The 19,911-nt window shown below is 38.4% G+C and overlaps 1 protein-coding gene across 3 annotated transcripts in view; it reads left to right on the top strand.

Moving 5' to 3' along the window:
* ITGB6 (integrin subunit beta 6) overlaps window positions 1-19,911 on the top strand; it is a 69,452-nt gene that overhangs the window by 6,076 nt on the left and 43,465 nt on the right. For all 3 annotated transcript variants that reach the window (XM_024735951.1, XM_024735953.1, XM_024735952.1), the window contains 3 exons: window positions 7,604-7,769; window positions 9,030-9,191; window positions 12,291-12,386. In XM_024735951.1, the coding sequence (XP_024591719.1) occupies window positions 7,604-7,769; window positions 9,030-9,191; window positions 12,291-12,386 (424 nt within the window). The remainder of the gene's footprint in view (window positions 1-7,603; window positions 7,770-9,029; window positions 9,192-12,290; window positions 12,387-19,911) is intronic.

The raw sequence follows: 19,911 nt of genomic DNA on the forward strand, positions 1-19,911 counted from the left end.
AGGCTCCGGACGCGCAGGCTCAGCGGCCATGGCTCACGGGCCCAGCCGCTCCGCGGCATGTGGGATCTTCCCAGACCAGGGCACGAACCCGTGTCCCCTGCATCGCCAGGCGGACTCTCAACCACTGCGCCACCAGGGAAGCCCCAAAAATATTTTGACCTTGAAAAGAATTCATCACTGATTGCAACTCTTAGGAATTGTGTTTGGTTGCAAATATCAGAGATAATATCTGTTCCCAACCCCCCTTCTTGAGGTATAATTGACAGGTACTAAAATACACACAGCAGAAATGTTCAGTTTCATGAGTTTTGACAGTTGAATATACCAATGTAAGCCCCACTTAAAACATGACATAGGACATTTCCATCACCACACAAAGTTTCCTTATGCCCCATTACAGTCAGTTCTGCTTCCCCAGAGGCAACCACTTTCTGATTTCTATGAGTTAGATTGGTTTTGCCTATTCTTGGATTTCATATGAATGGAAAAAATGGTATATACCTTTTGTGCCTGGCTCTTTTGCTTAACATAATGTTTTCGAGATTCTTCCCTGATTTTGTGTTCACCAGTAGTTTGTTCCTTTTTGTTTTAAGTAATAGTCCCTTGTATGAATTTATTATACTACACTTTATTTATTCATCTATTGATGGACATTTGGGTTGTTTCCCAATTTCTGGTGATCATGAAAAAATACTGCTATGATCATTTGCATATAAGTCTTTGTGTGGATGTATGTTTTTGTTTCTCTTGCATAGATACCTAGAATTAGAATTGCTGAATAGTATGATAAGTATAGTTTTAATTTTTTTAAGAAACCATCAAATTGTTCTCCAAAGTGCATGTACTATTCTGCATTTCCATCAGCAATGTGTGAGGCTTCCATTTATTTCAAATCCTTGTTAATACTTGGTAATTTCAGTCTTTTTAGTTTTAACCATTCTAATAGGTGTGTATCTCATTGTAGCTTTAGTTTGCATTTCCCTAATGACAAATGATGTTGAACATCTTTTCATGTATTTTTTCCCATTCTCATATCTTATTTTGTGAAGTATCTTTTCAAATCTTTTTCCTATTTTTAAAAATTAGATTTTCTTCTTAATATTGTATTATATAAGTTCTTTGTATATTTGGACAAAAGTTCTTTGTCAGATATATTTTGCAGATATCTCCTCCCAGGCAGTGGATTGTATTTTTATTTTTCTATCAATGTCTTTGGTCAAGCAAGTGTTTAATTTCGATGAAGTCCAGTCAATCAATTTTTAGTTTCATGATTAGTGTATTTTTTTGTCCTGAGACATCTTTGTCTATCCTAACGTCTCAAAGATTCCTCCTCTTGTTTTCTTCTAGAAGCTTTGTGGTTGAAGCTTTTACACTTAGGTCTATGATCTCAAATTAGTGTTTCTGTTTGGAAGGAGGAAAATGTCTAGGTCTATCTTTTGTTTACATGCAACTATCCAATTGTTTCAGCACCATTTGTTAAGCAGGATTTTCCTTTCCCCATTGAATTATCTTGATGCCTTTGTTAAAAAGCAATTGACTGTATGTGTGTCTAATTCTGGACATTCTATTCTGTTCCACTGATCCCTTGAATACACCCATGTTACCAGGTAACCATTCATCTGCTCACTCATAATGTCACCTTAGGGAAACCGCTTCACTTCTCAGAGCTTTAGTTTGGAATAATAATACCGATCACACAGAGGGGTTGTAAGGAGTGGGTGAGATAATGAAAGGAAGCATTTGATATTGGGCTTGACCATGAAGCTCTCAGTAGGTGGTAGCTACTATCAACACCAACAGAGTGGGGTAAAGGGAGGCCAGAGCACTGCCCAGGGTTCGGTGAACGGGAACCCGAAGGAGGATCACATATTTGAGCTCTTGAAAGGTCAGCGTCTTCCTATTTCATGGAGGTTTTTCTTTTATTCTTGTTGGCAAAATTTACCATTAGCTAAAGTTATAAATAATGAGTTCTTTTTTGCTGCAACATTATATTTTTTCCTTTCTAATCACGCCCTTAATTCTCCCAGTTTCTCTGTCCAGATTCCACTCACCACACATTTACACACCAAGAACCCAAACACCAAACACAGAAGTCAATCCTTTGATCAATCCAAACCTTATAATTATGGAATAAAATGTTCTTTAGTACAAAGGCAATGAGAGGTAAGAGAAAAGAGCATGGCGTTTTCCAGACCTGGGCTTAAATCATAACCTGGGAGCTCCCATCTCTTCATTTATAAATGAGGATAATAATATTCACTTCCTGGGCTAATCATGAGAGCTGAATAGGCTCAGAACATAACAGACATTCAAAACCAGTTTTAATTTTTTTTCTCTCATTAACACTTATTTTCTCTAGTTATTTTTGTCTAATGGTCCTCAAACTTTTAGATCTCAGGACTCTCTTACACTCTTAAAAATTAAGACATCCAAAAGAGCTTTATATCTATCAATATTCAGTGTCTTAGAATGTAAAACTAAGAAAATATAAAAATAATTATTTATCAATTTATTTAATAATTACAATGAAAAATACACTGCATATTACTATAATAATTCCTTTAGGAATAATAACTACATTTTCCAAAACAGAACAAAAGTTAACAAGATGAGTGACACTATTTTACATTTTTACAAATCTCTTAAAATATCTGATTTAAAAGAAGACAACTGGCTTCTCATACCTGCTTCTCCATTTAATCTGTTGTAATACCTTGTTTTGGTTGAATTCCATGGAGAAAGTCAAACTTCACACAGATATATAGTTGGAAAAGGGAGAAGCAGTTAATAGATTTTTCCAATAACTGTAGACATTCTTCTTTGATATTACATTCAAACTGTACAAGAGGTAAATTTATTTTCAATGTGGAATCTGAAAAAATATCAATGAAATTCATATTTTGTTACATTAACAACCATTGGTCTGCTTTGCACTTTGAATCGCTCTTTTACTGGTGTGTGTGTGTGTGTGTGTGTGTGTGTGCGTGTGGTTTTTGTAATATAACGCTTTGGTCATTTGGAAAATGAAGTTACAGTGAGTTATGTAGATCTTCCAAATTTCATGATATAATATCTAAAAAAATCATATTTGTTAATATCATCATTAATCCCATCAGATAGATCTTGAAGTATTGGGAAGCCATTAAGCCATGGGTGGCAGATGATAATTTTCTGAAGTTCTAATTTTCTAGTTACTTCAGATTTCATCATTGGCAACAAATACTGACAGTCGTTTTCCTGGAAGTAGCAGGCTTACTTTCTTCATTTTTAAGAACATGTCTGCCAAAAACTTAAGTTGGAATGATAGTTTGGCTTTCAGATCAAATGATTGTTCCATAACATAGGCCAGTTCAGTTCAAACAATCGCAAGTGTTTCTCCACTATAAACATGTATTTCACTGTGCAGCAGTAATGCTGTATGCATATTCCCCATGTGGTCACACAGAAATATTTTTTTTAAAAACATGTATCCAAGGGTGTAGACTTAATAAAATTAATTTCTTTTACTGCTTCATCAAGGACAATCAAGTGAAACTAGCATTTAAAAAAAAATTATAAGGAATACTAGGCAGTTTGGTGCCACTGCCTTGATCTGTGCTAAGGCACCAGCAGTTTTATTCACCATTGCTTTGCATCATCAGTGAAAAAGACAAATAACATCTCTTATTATTATGAAATACGTTTGACCTGAAAAACCCTCTGAAAAGGTGTCAGGGACCTCTGTGGGTCTGCACACCACACTTTTAAAGCCTCCGTTTTAATCTAGTCTCTAGTGCTTTTTGAAGTAGCTTGCTTTCTTTATCTTTGTTAGATGGAAAGTCACTAAAACTTCGTTTCACCACGTAAGAAGCCTGAATGGTTTACGTTTTTGAAAGAATTTTCTCTTATGCTGCTGTCTAAGAAACATCAAGAAAAACCATATTTTCTCCATTTTCCTATTTGTAATGAATTGTAATATGCATTTAAAAATATTTAACAGCACAAAGATAAAATTTTCTCCATCGAACATTTTGAGGGATTTTTTTTTAACATCATTTCACGTTTGATTTGGTGTTTTGTTTTATTTTTGAAGACTTGAAGTGAGGAATTCATTGTAGTTTTGCAAAAGAGATAACTGAACCATGAAATGCTTAGATTTCCTATATGAACACACAAAAAACCATATATGAGTATATAATATAATTTTTAATAACAAGCCCAAGTGAGAATACAGACAAAAAGAAGAAAATGGAAATTATTTCTAATCCCACTCAAAAAAGATGTTGTTAACCTTTTAGTATATATCATTATAGTCTTATTTTATGACTTTTATTTAAAGTTTCAATAAAAATATAAGTAGCACTTTTTATATTGTGTTTTACAATTTTAAATTTGAATGCATTTTAAATGCAAATCTATTGTTGTCTAGGGACTCAAAATCAAGTTATTCAGCAATGAGTAGTTCCTTCAATTTCTATCTTAGAAAATAACAACCAAATATAAGCATTTGTTGGAGGAAGAACTTTGACCAAAATAGGCAGTCTCCAGTCAAAATTTTCTGGTGTGACCCAGCTCTGACATTCTGCTTTGTTTTAGCTTCATTCATCTCCCAGCACATGAATATGTTTATTGAATTAAATAAATGTATTCCCCTTTCCAAAAGATTAGAGTTCTAGTAAGAAGTACATAGCAAATAATTCTAACCAACAAAAATGCAAATTTCTTACCGAAAGATAGGAATACTAGTTCTCTGGCTCCAGAAGATTCTCAAATGCCATTTTGGTACAGTGTGAACCAACACCCCCAAACAAAAGATTAAACGAAACATTTCCAAGACTAGTTGGGCTCCAGGGACAATGGTATACTTCACACAGTTATATACTTTTTATAAAATACTTTTATGTAATTTTTACAACAACTTTGTGAAGTAATTATTATTATCACCCTCATTTTAGATAGAAAACTATTTAGTCTTTTTATTCTAAATCTAATGGCATTTTCTTCTACCCTGTAGTTGCTTTAAATACTACAGGAGCAATTAGGACAAATGCTACATTATTATCATTTAATAGGTTAACTTTTTTTTTAATTCCTCATTTCACATTTCAAAATACATTCATCTTTGAAGGTGGGAAAAAAATCGACTATATAAAAAATTTTAAGGTATATATCCAAAAACACTGTAAACAAAATTTAAAAACAAACTACAAAGACAAAAGTTTGATACTATTTAGAGATAGAGTTCTCAAAATCATTAGAAAATAAAAAATACCCCATTAAGAAAATGGGACATCACAGACTGTACCATTCAGTGCTGGCCACCTTTAACCCCCCCCTTGTTCTGAAATCTGAGGACGCATCAGATTATGACCTACTTTTTGTGAAAGTCTACTGACAGGAAGTAAATGATTATCCTTGCAGACACCAGCATTCTGGTTCTGGCAGAGCTTCATTTCTCAGTGTAAACAAATCCATAGTCATTCTGACTTATATATATATATATAGTTGATTCTCATCATTTACAGAAGTCTTGTTCTGTAAATTCTCCTCAACAACTGCATTAGAGAATGCTGAGCATTTCTCCTAGGGGAGACACAGGGTTAGGTTCCTACGAGTCTCTGGTCACGTTTCACCAACTGAGCAATACATAACTTTGTTTTCTGTGTGTTTCTAGTTAAAGACATCTTATTTAATACATATTGTTGATTTATTAATGTTGAAATCACAGCCAACAGCACTGTAACTCATGCCAGAATAAAGTTTAGCTAACACGTGTATTTTCCCCATAAGATACATCAAAGTCTTCCTGCACTTAGGAATACCAGACAGCACTTCAACACTACACTTGGGAGCCACTCTAAACAGCAAAATTACCCAAAAATCACAAAAATGCAAAAAAAAAAAAAAACCCCATGGCACCAGATAGACCACAAAATAGACCACATACTGTTTACAGTATGACAGCTGGAACAAGAAGGCTGTCTTATTTGACCTCAGCTGGAAACATACGTATCATATCAGGTGACTCAACTTTTTTTTTTTTTGGCTGTATTGGGTCTTCGTTGCTGTGCGTGGGCTTTTTCTAGTTGCGGCGAACAGGGGCTGCTCTTCCTCATGGTGCGCGGGCTTCTCATTGTGGTGGCTTCTCCTCTTGCGGAGCACGGGCTCCAGGTGCATGGGCCTCAGTAGCTGTGCCCTGTGGGCTCTAGAGCGCAGGCTCAGTAGTTGTGGCTCACGGGCTTGGTTGCTCCATGACATGTGGGATCTTCCCGGACCAGGGCTCGAACCTATGTCCCCTGCGTTGGCAGTCAGATTCTTAACCACTGTGCCACCAGGGAAGCCCAACTCAGCTTTTTTGTCACTCTGTGCACGTACACGAAAGACAAAGTACTGAAAGGACTGATTTGGGGGTTACAAATACATTTTAGCAATATGGATTTTCAAAGATATGGAATCTGTAAATAATGAGAATTGACTGTATACCTCAGGCAGGTGACTATGGTGAAAAGGAGCCTACTCCTCAAAGATGCATCAGCTCCTTGTATGCTGACAAGACAGGCTGTTGAACTTGCAAAGATGCTCACCTAAGTCAACCAGCTCTCCTCAGAAGCATACCACAGCCTCACTGGGGGCTACTCCTTTTTGTCTCTGTGCTTCTACACCTATGTTTCTCAAACTTTGGAATGCATCAGGAAGACATGGCTCAACACAGGTCTCTGAGTCCACACCTAACATTTCCGATTCAGCAGGTCCGGAGTCATACCCCAGATTTTGCATTTATAACAAGTTCCCATGTGATGCTCACGTGGCTGGTCCAGGGACAACACTTTGAGGATCTCTGCTCTATGTTATTTATCTCTACTTTACAAAGGAAAACCTAAAGCTCAGAAGGGTTGAGTAACTTGCCAAAGTCTCATGCACAGCTACTAGCTGGTTTTCAGAATAAAATGTGGCTGATTCAGGATTAGCAATTTCTGTTCTACTGTGATGTCTTTAGGGCAGATCTCATCCTAACATGGCATTTTCCTCACAGGTAAACTGTTTTTTAGTTTAGTGGTGGTTTTACCCCAGGCTTGTCCACAATAGTCTGTTCTATCACAATAAAGTTGGGCTCTAGAATCAAGAGCCTTGCTCTGATTTTCAGGCCCTGGGCAGGCAGGACTGAGCAGAGGACGAAGTAGACAGGTTCCTCTCTCAGTCTTGCTACAGGGAGACTCATCCTTGGTGACAGTTTAAGCTATCAAAATACAAAGGAATTGTTGTCATCATGTAAACTTAATGGTGGATTTTGGTTGAGAGGCAATAGAAGGTAGTGATTACACACACACACACACACACACACACACACACACATGTGGAGTCTGATCACCTGATTATCTGCTTTCTGTGTTTGAACCAATGCAAGACACACAGCAAGCTCTAAGTGTTAGCTAATGTGGCCAATTTGGAAGGGCTGCGTGGGAGATGATGAAAACAACCTTAACAGTGAGACTCACAGCCAAGTTACGGAGTCGGGCACTTTAGAAAAATGCATCTTCATTGAAGGAAATGCTGTTAGGCTATTAAACCCATTCATTGTGTGTTGTATCATATTTCAAGAACATTTTACATCTTCCTTTTGCAGTAGTATTCCATACATTTGTTTACCTACATTTGGATTCAAGCACATTTTGCCGTTGACAAATGATGCAGAAAGATTCAATGAAATTGTGAAGAATCAGAAAATTTCTGCTAATATTGACACCCCAGAAGGTGGATTTGATGCAATTATGCAAGCTGCTGTATGTAAGGTATGCTGAGGGGAGCAGTGTTTCATTCTGTTGACACAAATTTCATCTCTTGTGAACAAATCTCCTTTGAAAAGCTTAGCTAACTTTATCTTTCCTTTAATCGCCATATTTCTACAACAGATACTTAAAATTTTTGTACTTTTTTAATTCCATCATGTCGAAACGGGGACAATTTTTTATGCCTAATATTCAAATAGTCTAACAACATTGTAGTACAGTTGGGAAAAATTGGTTAAAAGAATAGTCATGTATGATTAATTTTCAAAGATCCAAATCATATTCATTAGTTTTTGAATTAACCATGGTGAAAAAAAAAGAAAAAAACAAAGACAGCAATTAACGAAAAAAAGTAAAAATGCTCTGATTCAGAATAAACGTCTACATATGATCAGATATCTATTGTTTCGAACAACAAAATAAGCATCAGAAGCCACAGTGTCTCTACAGCAATGCAAGAATTCCTCTCCGCCTTGACAGTCAGACCCATATCCATGGGAACGATTCCCCTGTCTTCAGATGACAGTCTTCATGGAAAATATCAGGAAACAGATAGGGCCGAAGGTCCTAGAACGTGGGAGGGCCAAAGAATTAAGGAAGGAAGGAAAAAGATAAAGGTACCATGGGGCAGCTACGATGAGCTTCTGTCCAACTAGTTCCTTGACTAATCTTAATTAAAGGGGAGAGCTCTGCAAAGAGACAGAAAACAGACCATCTTAATTAACAGTACTCTGCAGTCATACTTTGATAAGCAGCTTTTATCCTTGTATTACGTTTATAATTTTTGGATGATATCAGTAGAAAGAGAAATAGGTGTCTACAGGTTGGGTGAAATTTTAATAAAACAGGCTTACTTCGGGTCCGTTCTGTATTGCATTCTTACTAGCTCTGCTTCAGCTTGGATTTGGGATAATCTATGACCTCCCTCACTCCCTTCTGTCATTTTTCTGGTAAATTGAAAACTGGACAGTAAAAATAATTAACTGTGTAAATGTCAAGATCAACTGGATACTGATTGTAGTGGAACCATTTTTTCTGGAGCATAAATCATCTGAAAATGTAATCCAGGATAAAACAAAGGTCACAGAGTTTCATGTTTTTAATATGTTAATATTACCAACTCACAATAGGTGAAACAGTCTAAAATAGATTGAGCAGCAATATATATTTTAATAATCTGAACGTGTCCGAGCATAACTGATCCACTCTCAATAAACGTCTGCCCCTCTCCCATACAAGCTAAATGCTTCTTTCTCACTGTAGGAAAAAATTGGCTGGCGTAACGACTCCCTCCATCTCCTGGTCTTTGTGAGCGACGCCGATTCTCATTTTGGAATGGACAGCAAACTGGCAGGCATCGTCATTCCTAACGATGGGCTCTGTCACTTGGACAGCAAGAATGAATACTCCATGTCAACAGTCTTGGTGTGTAACCTATACTCTACACTGTTTTCAGGGCTACAAGCAGCCGAACGGAGCAACAATTGCTGTAATACACAGCAGAGTAACCCACCCTTGGTAGAAGCAGTGCACATTTTCTGATTTGAGATTAACACATTGGCCTTTCTCCATCCGCATCGCCCTTAGAGGTCCCCTCAAGAGCACAGATGGGCGGTGGCAATGTGGGATAAGTTCAGATTTGCTATAGTACGAATGATCCCAGAACCTCCCCAATTTTTCAAAGAGCCCGAGGCCAGCAAAATGTAATACAGTCAGCTCATTCTGTTGGAACCATAGCCCTGGAAAGGAAGGCTCAGACCAGAACAGTAGTCACCTAGGAGCTGTTTTAAATGATGGTCCCAGAGTCATGCTGCCTCAATAATTCCGTGTTTTCATGGACCCTGGGATTCCCTGGGAAACCACTAGTCAGGTGCTGCTTGGCTGGCGCTTAATAATTTGGCTTATTTTCGTCATTTAAAAAATGCTCATGACATTCAAAAAAAAGAAAAAACACTTGACTTCTGTAAAACAAGGTAAAAATTTCAGAGCTCTTTTGAGGTACATGATCTCATTTGATCCTCACCAGAACCCTATGTGTCTAATTGTTTCCCTTGAACAGACTGTGAGGCTGCCACGCTGGTGCATGTGTCCTTCCCTCTGTCTGGAATGCCCTTTCCTCCAAGGCTGCTGAGAAACTCTTACTGATCTTTTAAAGCCCAGTTCGGTCATGACTGCTCCGGGGACGGGGAGGACCCTGTCTGACCTCCACTGGGCCCCAAAGCGATCATCTCTCCCCTGGCTCTTATACATAGATGGCTTCTTGGCCATCGCCATACGGAAATGTGCTTGTTGGTTTCTGTCTGTCTTTAACATACATCCTCAGTACCAGAACTGGTTATTATCTCTATTTGCTGACAGCACAGTGCCTGGAGCACACTAAAAATAGAATTGAATTATGAAGCAGAAACCTGGAAAGGTCATATTATCCCCATTTAACACTTGGGGAAAAAATGGTACAGAGAATCTAAGTGACTTTTGAAAATGACAATGCTGTAGAAGTGTGTGTAGGGGAGAGAAAGAAAGAGGGAAGAGAACCCAGGATTCTAATATCAGATTGGAAAAACTATCCTCTAAAAAGAAAAGAATTTAGTGAGATAATGTACAGAAATGCTTACTACAGTGTTGGCAGTTAGTTTTAAAAAATCTAACGGTTCATGAATTATCTGCTATCATTTCTTGACCTAAATTTCTAAACTTCAACATGGCTGTTTCTACCTAACTTTTGATCAATAGTGTTCGCCAAATTTATATATTTTTAATTGTATCGGTTGTCCTTCCATATTATAGGATTAGTGAGGGTAGCCACATTTTGTCTTTTAGCCAATGAGGGGTGATAAACCGTGAGAAGTGGATCCCTTTTTTGTTACTTTTTTCTTGCAACTATTCAAATGTCCCATAATAGACATCTCAGAAAAAAGCAAGATCACAGAAGCAAATACTGCCTGTTGCCTAATATGACCTTCTCCTGTAATATATGTTCAAGTGATTCTTATTAAGTTGCTACAATGCACAGAGCTGTGGGCTATTTCCCTGCCTGCAACATAGCCCCCAGGTCCTCTGAGCACTTTCTATGCTCTCAACACTGGGCCAGGCTCCTGGGGCCGCAGAATAACAGGGCATGATCCCTGGCCTTGAGGAATTTAGAATATAGTTGTGGGAATTAAACCAATAGATCTGGATCAAATAGAAAACCATATTCACCCACCTATGGAGGGCTACGTGGTGCCATCCTGGCTTCATGGTGCCATCCTGGCTACACAGGCACAGCAGTTGAAAGTTCGGAGAACATCTGGAGATAAGTAGGAACCAGCGTTGGAGGACCTCAGGCTTAAGGTTGAAGGATACTTAATGTCTGGGCAATTGAAACACAGAGACTGAGAATGTCAGACTCAGAAAGCTTTATAGATAGTATCTGGATTCTGCTAATATCCACTAATAAAAATCCAAATGGGATAGAAAGCACGCATTACACAGCCAGATTTGCAGTTGGGTAATTGACCTGAGTATCTTAGGCAAAACTATACTTTTCCCTCAACTTTAATTTTGTGGCTGAAAACAAAAATATTCCAGAAGTGCTGAGAATATATGAACATACCACATTCGTGCGCAAGAAGGCTTATTCGTCAGTGTTCCTGCACTTTGGCTGACTGCAGTCATAAGCAACACGGTATTCTTAGTTCCCTTGTTTGCAGGCCACTCCCTCATTTGAGGGTTTTTTTACACATTATTCACATTTGGAGTCATACACCAGGCAAATGTGCTCCAGGTTTTCCAGGCTTGGAAAGTAAAGGTCATCTGCAAATATGATAATTAATGACTTTATATTTTAAAGTACTTGTATCACTCAGGGATGAATGTATCAATGGAACAGAAGTAAATTGAATACAATGGCTTTTCAATTGCCCAGTAAAAATATCGCAGCATCCCATAAAACCAATTCGTGACATCAAAAAGGCAGTAAGACCAAACTGGAGAACTGGTACAGGAATCTCTCAAGTCAGAGGGATTTAGGAGTGGCAGTGTGTGCTTCCTCAGCAGGTTGGTCCTTCCGCAACCCTCATCCCGCCCCATCCAATTCCAGTCAGAGTTTCAGAACTGCAAGTGTCACCTCGGTCACCTTCATCACAGTCATGGTCCCTCTCTCAATTCTAACATTCCCTCCAATATTTGCCTGCAGGCAAGTGGCACTTAGAAAAAGACATGTATCTCTACCCTTGAAAAGATGAGACACTGTAAGTCTGTAGATAAATTTAGTGATCTCCTTGGAGGTGACAGAGCATAATACACCACGTTGACAGGCACCGACTCTAAGGAATTAATCGACTTACAATATCTAGGAAACAATTACTAAGCCAATTAAGAAAATAATGCTAATTGCGTAGTTGTTTACTTGGAGTGATAGACACAGTAATGCCTGTGAGAATTGAAAATGCCAAACTCAGTAAGATATCTTTGAAAGAGATATTCCTTTATTTTACATACTTTTGTTAAGAAGATACTTAAAATCTTTGTGTTCAATTTTAGGAATATCCAACAATTGGACAACTCATTGATAAACTGGTGCAAAATAACGTATTATTGATCTTTGCTGTAACCCAAGAACAAGTTCATTTGTATGAGGTAAGCAAACATGATTTAGGAAATTCCTTCAGGGAGATTATTGGACATGAAACTTTAACTCTGAATTTAATACATGGGAGGCCAATAGGTAATCATTAACACGTACCAGATACACTGGACACTGGCAAGGTGGATTCAGTTACTGTTTGCAATTTAAATTATAAACACAGAGGTGCAGCAGGGAGTGGAGGACAGATGTGGTGGGATAAGGAAGAAAGAGTTATGGAAATGAAAAGTTGGAAGAGAGTCCCAATAAACATAGGACCACCTGTCTAATGGAAAATCAATCTATCTTCCCTTGAGCTATTTCATCGGATAAGGAGAGTTAACAGTGAGCAGAGAAAATTATGAGAATGGGAGGAGACTTGACTTAAATCTCTGACATTTGCAAATTCGATACATAGAAAATACACAAGTAGAGATACAACTCAAACTATTGAGAAGTGAAAAGTTGAAAGAAAAAGATTTGTTAAACCCTGGGCCAAAAGATAATTTCTCCCTTAAAGTAGTTGGATTTGCAGTTCAGGTTTTTGAATGGAAGCACCAATGGCAGAAAGGAAATTGTTTTGTTAGATGAAAAAAATGTTCATAAATCACCGCATACACAGTAAAATACATATTACAAGTGCAAATGTTTTCTGTGGCTTCTTTCCAGCCTCAGAAAAACAATATGTCAAAATGCCAGGCATTGGGGTACTAGCAAATGATCTATTATTCCTCATGGGCAGTTTCACAGAGGAGGAATCTCTAGCCTGAGTCCTAGAAAATGTTGAGAAAATATGTGTCCATTAAACTGTCTGTACCTTCTATGCAGAAGCTTCAAATACTCCTAAATTCAAAGTCGGATCTCCCATTCCTTTTGAAAGGACCTCTTAACTCGCTTGGTGAATTTACAGGGCTCAGGAAACACTGAGATTATTTCACAGAAGGCTTTGATTAAATGCCACTCACTGCTCAGGACGGTACAATCCATGAACTTGCATCAAGTTCTGTAGAAAGGATCCAGGAGGAGATCCTATCTTGCATTTTTAATGAGAGGAGGGTATTGTACTCCAGGTGAGACTGCCTTCTGCTGAAAACGAAGGAAGTCCCTTGCAATCAAGCTACATACTCGAGGGCTTTGTTCTACTCAGAGACCATGTGGGTTCACCTGATCTAGGCATTTTCTTAAGGCTTTTTAGTATGTGATACTCGTTTCCAGTGGTTTTAAGTAGTAGAGTTGCGGTAAAGATTTTTTAAAAGTACCCCAAATACAATAGTGAGTCTATTCTGCCTTTGATTCTTAAGGCTAGAGTGAGAGGACCCTGGGGGTCACCACACCTCCTCCAAAGCAAGGCTCCTGTTCAGAAAGGGGAGGAGAAGTTGCACAAAGTTTTCTTAAAAGAGGGATCTGGGAAACACGATTGATGATCACGAACAGAGACGCCCATAACTCACTTTGGTAATAGTCTTTAAGACACAACTCATTCAAATGCCTCCTCAAAATTGCTATTAAAAAGACAGAGCAAGGTGAAAAATAGCTCTGTGGCAAAACAGAATGTCGGATTTAAACAGGTTGCATCCACGGTTCCCTGTTGCAAAGGAAATGATCATTTCCAAGGAAAACACCCGATTAGAGCCTGCCTCTAACGTAACAGCAGGACATTTATTTTGCCTGCCTACTAATCTCATCAGGAGGTGAATTTATGTTCCGTTGTGACCTGTGGTTTTTACCATCTAGGCTCCACTAAATTCAAAGGGACATTTGCAGGGAGCCATGCAGTGGACCAGGCCAGCAGCCCGCTCTGTGACTCTGATCCTTTCATTATTTTATTTTCATTCTGATGGACTCATCATTTCCTCTGCATTAGTGGGAATAGACGGCAGACTGGTCTAAAGATAATGACAGCAGCATTGCACTTCCCTGAAGGTTTTGCACAGCATGAAAATGCTGGTTTCTTGTTTTATTGATAATGGAAACTGAAAATAGACCAGTAATGGCTTGGGTTGCCTTTCCATTTAAATCTCTTAGAAGGAGCCCTATGTGTGCAGGAGCCCTATGTGACCTGATGTTTGGATAGCTGTGATAGAGGCAGCATAACGACCAAAGAATCACTGAAAAATAAAACCAGTGATAGGATAAATAAAGCAACTAAGTGGTTGGATCTAATGGAAATTCCAGGAGGCAAACTGTTTGCCCCAGTTCTGTGTTAAGCACAGTTATGTGTACACACCCGGGACAGGAGCTAGGTCAGGTTCAATGGTGCCCATCTTGCAGCAAATAAAGAGTTATGTTGCCCGTTCATGGAATGCAAGAAAAAATGACTATTTTTTAAAATAACTTTGGTAAGATGCCTTGGACTGCCCAGGTGTGTATGTTGCCGTACTTTGTGGTAACAGAGATGAACGAACAATGGAAAGGCTACAGTGAGCAGTTTTGCCTCCTGTTCATTATGACTGCAGTGTGTGCCCCAGACTCCAGCAAACAGATGATTTTGAACAAACTTATTTTCATGGATAGTTTCCTGTTTGTCCAATTACAGGGTTCAAAAGATAATGATAGATAATAGACTGAGTAGTAGGTAGTATATTACATTCAACTGCTAAATACCATTTTGAATCAGGATTCAATTACCCAAGCTTTAAAAAAATTTTTTTATCTCCTCTGCTGTTTTCAAATATTTACTGTTAATTTACATCAATTTAGTATCAGGCTACTAAGCCCCAACTGTCTAATTTGACTAGTCTTTCCTTGCTAATGAGAGACTGAGAGAAAAGCAATTAAATTAGCATCTTTTACTACATTGTCAAATCCTGTTGTTAATCACCTGGGATTATTTGCAAGACTTTAAAATATCTCATTATCTTTCAAAATGTCTACCTGTGGCTGGAAAAGATGAGTTTTATGACGTTAATTGTTATTGTATATATATATATATATATATAATAATAATTGTATGACCTGGTGTTTATGATGTAATGTTGAAACACCACTTAGAAAGTAAACAAGATGTATTGGTAAAAGACACTTCACTAACATCTGTGGCCACTAATTGATGACCCTGTGGTTATTAGGACAGAATGATGGGTCTAAAGCATGGGGACAGGGGCCCAAGCAGGTTGTTCTACCAACCAAAAGGCCCTCCCCTCTGGAGGTAAAAAACCTTCTATTATTAACTCTGTAAAGAGCATGGTGGGTCTCGCTCATCTTTCTGTTTAGGCCAATTCTCAATACAAAGTAGATTCTCAGTCAATATTTGTTGAATGAATTAAAAAACAAAAAACTGCAATGCAAGCACTTCATTTTTTCTCAAATGGGCTTTGTGTGACAAATGCCTCTCAAGGTCAAGGGAGCCCATGTCCAAGAGCAGGTGGGGGAGCCTGACCTACCATTATGGTCTCCTGCAGCCTTGGCTGTTTCTTCTCCACTTGAATCCAGTTGGCACTAGAGAGGAAAGGAACACTCTGCCATCAGCCTTGGGATCACCCTGTTGGATAAGCTCCAGAGCCTTCTTCCTAGTCTGTAAAAGGAAAACCCGAGTGATTAACCACTTGACGGTCATTAATCCAAAAACAAACACAAAGGCTACTGCAATATGCTATGAGCCTGATGTTTCAGAAGTGTGGCTTCTGAAATTGTCTACCATATACAAGTTTCAATTTTTCAGGAATCAAAAACCCAGTTTTTATTTCACCCTTTCTTTCCTTTTTCTCCTCATCTTTTCAGCTTTTCACCATAGCAAGGGAACTGAAAGGAGGCAGAGAAATTAGGGAGGGAGATAAAACAATCATTGGACACTTTTGCTATTTGCAGCCTGTTCTATTATTGTTTTGCTTTATAATGTTTACTGTTGGAAAAGACCAAAACAATTTTTTCCAGTGAAAATCCCTTTATCTCTCCGATCGGTTTTTACTGAATAAAAGGACTGGAGTGGATGACCTCCAGCTTTGGTAGTCAATGATTCTGGACCTGGAGGGGGCGCAAATCACCATAAATTCCGATGATTTACCCATGGATAAAGTATAGCTAGCTGTAATATAGCTAATTTTAGGGCACGGTCTAAAAACTTGTTCTTTATCTATGAACCCCATCCTGTAATTATGGAAATTCCAAATTTACGCTTTTAATGAAAATAAAATCATGTAGGAATTAAAAAGAGAACTTCTGGATTACGAGAAACATCCATGGAGTTAATAAATTGCTCTCAATTCAAGTGTAATGGGAAAGGATTTTGATTTCTCTTTATTTGCTGGTATCTGAGAATAAAGACCAAGGAGAGCCAGCTGCCTGCACTTTCCTCATTAATAAAAACACCTCTCAGAGAGGGAGATTTTAGAAAAAAAAACTCATGTCCTCAGATTATCAGGGCAAAGTGGTTGGAAGTATTTTCCAGACTAATTAATAAACCATAAACACGAAAAACATCAGTAGTTACCCCCTAGGTTACACAGAGTACTTTTCTTCTAAAGAACACAAGGACTCATAATCCAGAAAATAAACACACAGAAAAAAAGATACAGATTTATAGTCAGGGTCTTACTGAGATGCCTTCTTAGGCCAACCCATGTAGAAATATAAAATGAGATTTCATCAATACTAGGCCTAAATATTTCAAGATTTACATAATACCCAGAATGTTTAACATCATTAAAACCAGGGTGCTATTGACCATAGTCTTCATTCATTCATTCATTTATCAAACATCCATGAGCCAGGCCAGGGTTGGTGACTAGAGAGAAGAAGACACAGTGTCTGCCTCAAGAGCATTAGCAGACCTGTAAGCCAATGATTTACCTAAAGGTTAGAGGTTATTTTAGAGGTTATGTTCTAGAGACCCCAAGGCAGAGTTTCCCTGAGGGGCCAGAGTTTTCACATCTGTCAATGTTTTTACTCTTTTCTATTCACCATTTTTATTAGAAGGGGCAGCAAATTAATCGGCAATCTTAAAACTACCTTCGATGCTGAGGGTATCCCAGTGCTGGCCCTTCACTTTATAGAGGTGGAAACTGAGGGCCAGAGAGAATCAGCAACTATGACCATGAGAATAATAGGGAAGGTTTGCTAAGGGCTTATTAGGTGGCAGCTGGGGTTAACTATTTTAACTCACTTTATCTTTTAATCTCCTTTTTAGCGCCCCCCCAAAATCCAAAAGCAAGTTGCATGTGAGAGTCAGGATTTGAGCCCAGACAGTTTGAATCAACAGCCCCAAACAGTGAGTCGAGTCACAACTGAACTTGAGTTTCTGCAGTGAAAGAGCAGGCCCATTCCTAACCATTAGGCCAGCAGAGAAGCAGCCTTTTCACAAAGTAACCGGCTTTTGAAAGTCACTGAACAGTAAGAGCACAGAGCCCACGGGAGCAGCAGAGCATTCCCTGCAAACGGCAGAGTCCTTCAAGGCCAGTAAACACTGGATTTTACTTACTCTTGCTGTTAACTTAGACAAATAGAGCAATCTGAATATGTGTGGACTTGAAAAGAGACACATCTGGATTCTGCCTAGTGTGATATTTAAGCCCTGAGCGGTAAGAACGGGCCCCACAGTTAGGGAGCTTATGCCATTGGCCAACCCACCAAAAATAGCTAGTCTCTAAGGTGACCGCTATCGAGGTTTCGGCCAAAGGGAGAATAGGGGACACATGGTCTGACACAGGCTGTAGGCCTCTTATGATGATACCATTCAACCACATGGAAAAATAGAGTAACACAATGAACACCCACGTACCTCCTGCCCAGCTTTCTCCAATCTTAACACTTTGCCACTATATTTGCTTCCGATATTTTACAGACATAAAACATTTCAGATCCAGTTGCCTGCTGTGTAACTGCCCACCTCCCTCTTTCCTTCCATAGAAGTAACCAGTATCCTGAACTTAGTGTTTATTATTCCCATGTTTATTATGTGAAGCATTAAAACATATGTCTACCCATAACTAATTACGTAGTTTGGGCTCACAAGTTTCATTTCATGCTGTATGTATTATTTCTATAGTTTGCTTTTGGACTCAATGTTATGTTTTGGGTTTTTTTTTTAAATGATGGTAAAATATACACAACATAAAATTTACCATTTTATAGGTTAAGCATATAGTTCTGTGGCATTAAGTACATTCACATTGTGGTGCTCAAAGTTACGTTTTTGAGGCTTATCCATGGAAACACTTAGAGCTCTTGTTTACTCTGTTCCACTGCTATACATATTTCATTATGTGTATTTACTGTAGCATGTTCATTTGTACCTGAGGGCTTCAAATCATTTCCAATCCTGCAACATTACAATTGTTGCAGCCATGCACATCCTTTCAGGCATGTTCTCTGTTGAGGATCCATGTCTGGAAGTGAAGCCCCTGGGTCACAGGGGAGTGGCATTCTCAACCCCCCTGGGTGTATCCAAGTTGCTTTCCAAAGTGGTTGTATCACTTACTCAGTTACTCTCCTACCAAAAACATGAGAGTGTTGAAAAAAAAAACCCGAAAGACAAAACAGAAAAAAGAAAAACCACACATTAAATTACTCTTTTTCTGATGATAAAATTAATACATTATTTAAAAAAAAAAAGAGGGGGATACAGAAAAGCACAATGAAGAAAATAAAGATCACTCATAAACTCACTACTCAGACACAGCTAACCATTCTTGACATTTTAGAATGTCTTCTCTTTTGTTTTTACGTGCATTTACATGTTTTAACATAATTGGTATCAGATTGTACATATTAAGTATGTTCAAATTTTTGGAATGTGTTTATATATTTACAGTCTCAAAAAGGCATAAAAATTAAGTTGCACTTAGTTATATGTCGAACAACCACTTTTAATAATAAGAATAGCATTAGATGAAATCAGGGTCATTCTACAGAATTCTGAATCTGTGGTTGCCAGACTTAGAGGGTGTGTGTTTTAAAATAAAAGCAAACTTGCTGCCCGTCCCTAGCAGCCCCAGAACATCCAAAATTACTACACTTTTACCTACCAGGTCACTTTTTTACATATTCCAATGATACTTGGTTACTTTTTCATACATTCATGCAACATCTTTAATAGGACCAACAAATTATTTCTAGTACCCCTTTTCTTATCCCTGAGAGTGCCCTACTGGTGAGGACTCTGACATCTGTGAACAAACTCAGCTCCTTCAAAGGCTCTTCTCCATGCTGCAAAGTGCTCAAAGCTGTGTACCTACACTTCCCTTCCTAGAAGGGTCCACAGTGTGAGGGGACTCAGTTACCTATCTATCCCCAGAAGCCTTTCCTATGGCTGCAGGTGGCCACTCTGTATCTGTGAGGCTGGACCAAATTACAGCTATGATTAAAGGAAGCTCACCCCTTCTTGGACCAGCATGCAGAGTTTAACTGTACCCATGCATTCTCCACATGGCACAGCCTTTCACACAATTACAGAGGACATCAAGGCACAAGGGACAAGTTAAACTGACAGCTCCCAAACATAAGAGAAATTTGAGAGTATTGTATGTTTTAACTTTATGGCTCATTATCTGAAAGAGCTCAAACTAGGCTACAACGGGGCCACTGTTAGTTACAACATTGTTC

The sequence above is a fragment of the Neophocaena asiaeorientalis genome, unplaced genomic scaffold (genome assembly GCF_003031525.2).
Source record: "Neophocaena asiaeorientalis asiaeorientalis breed wild unplaced genomic scaffold, Neophocaena_asiaeorientalis_V1.1 scaffold72, whole genome shotgun sequence".
Classification (NCBI taxonomy): Eukaryota; Metazoa; Chordata; class Mammalia; order Artiodactyla; family Phocoenidae; genus Neophocaena; species Neophocaena asiaeorientalis.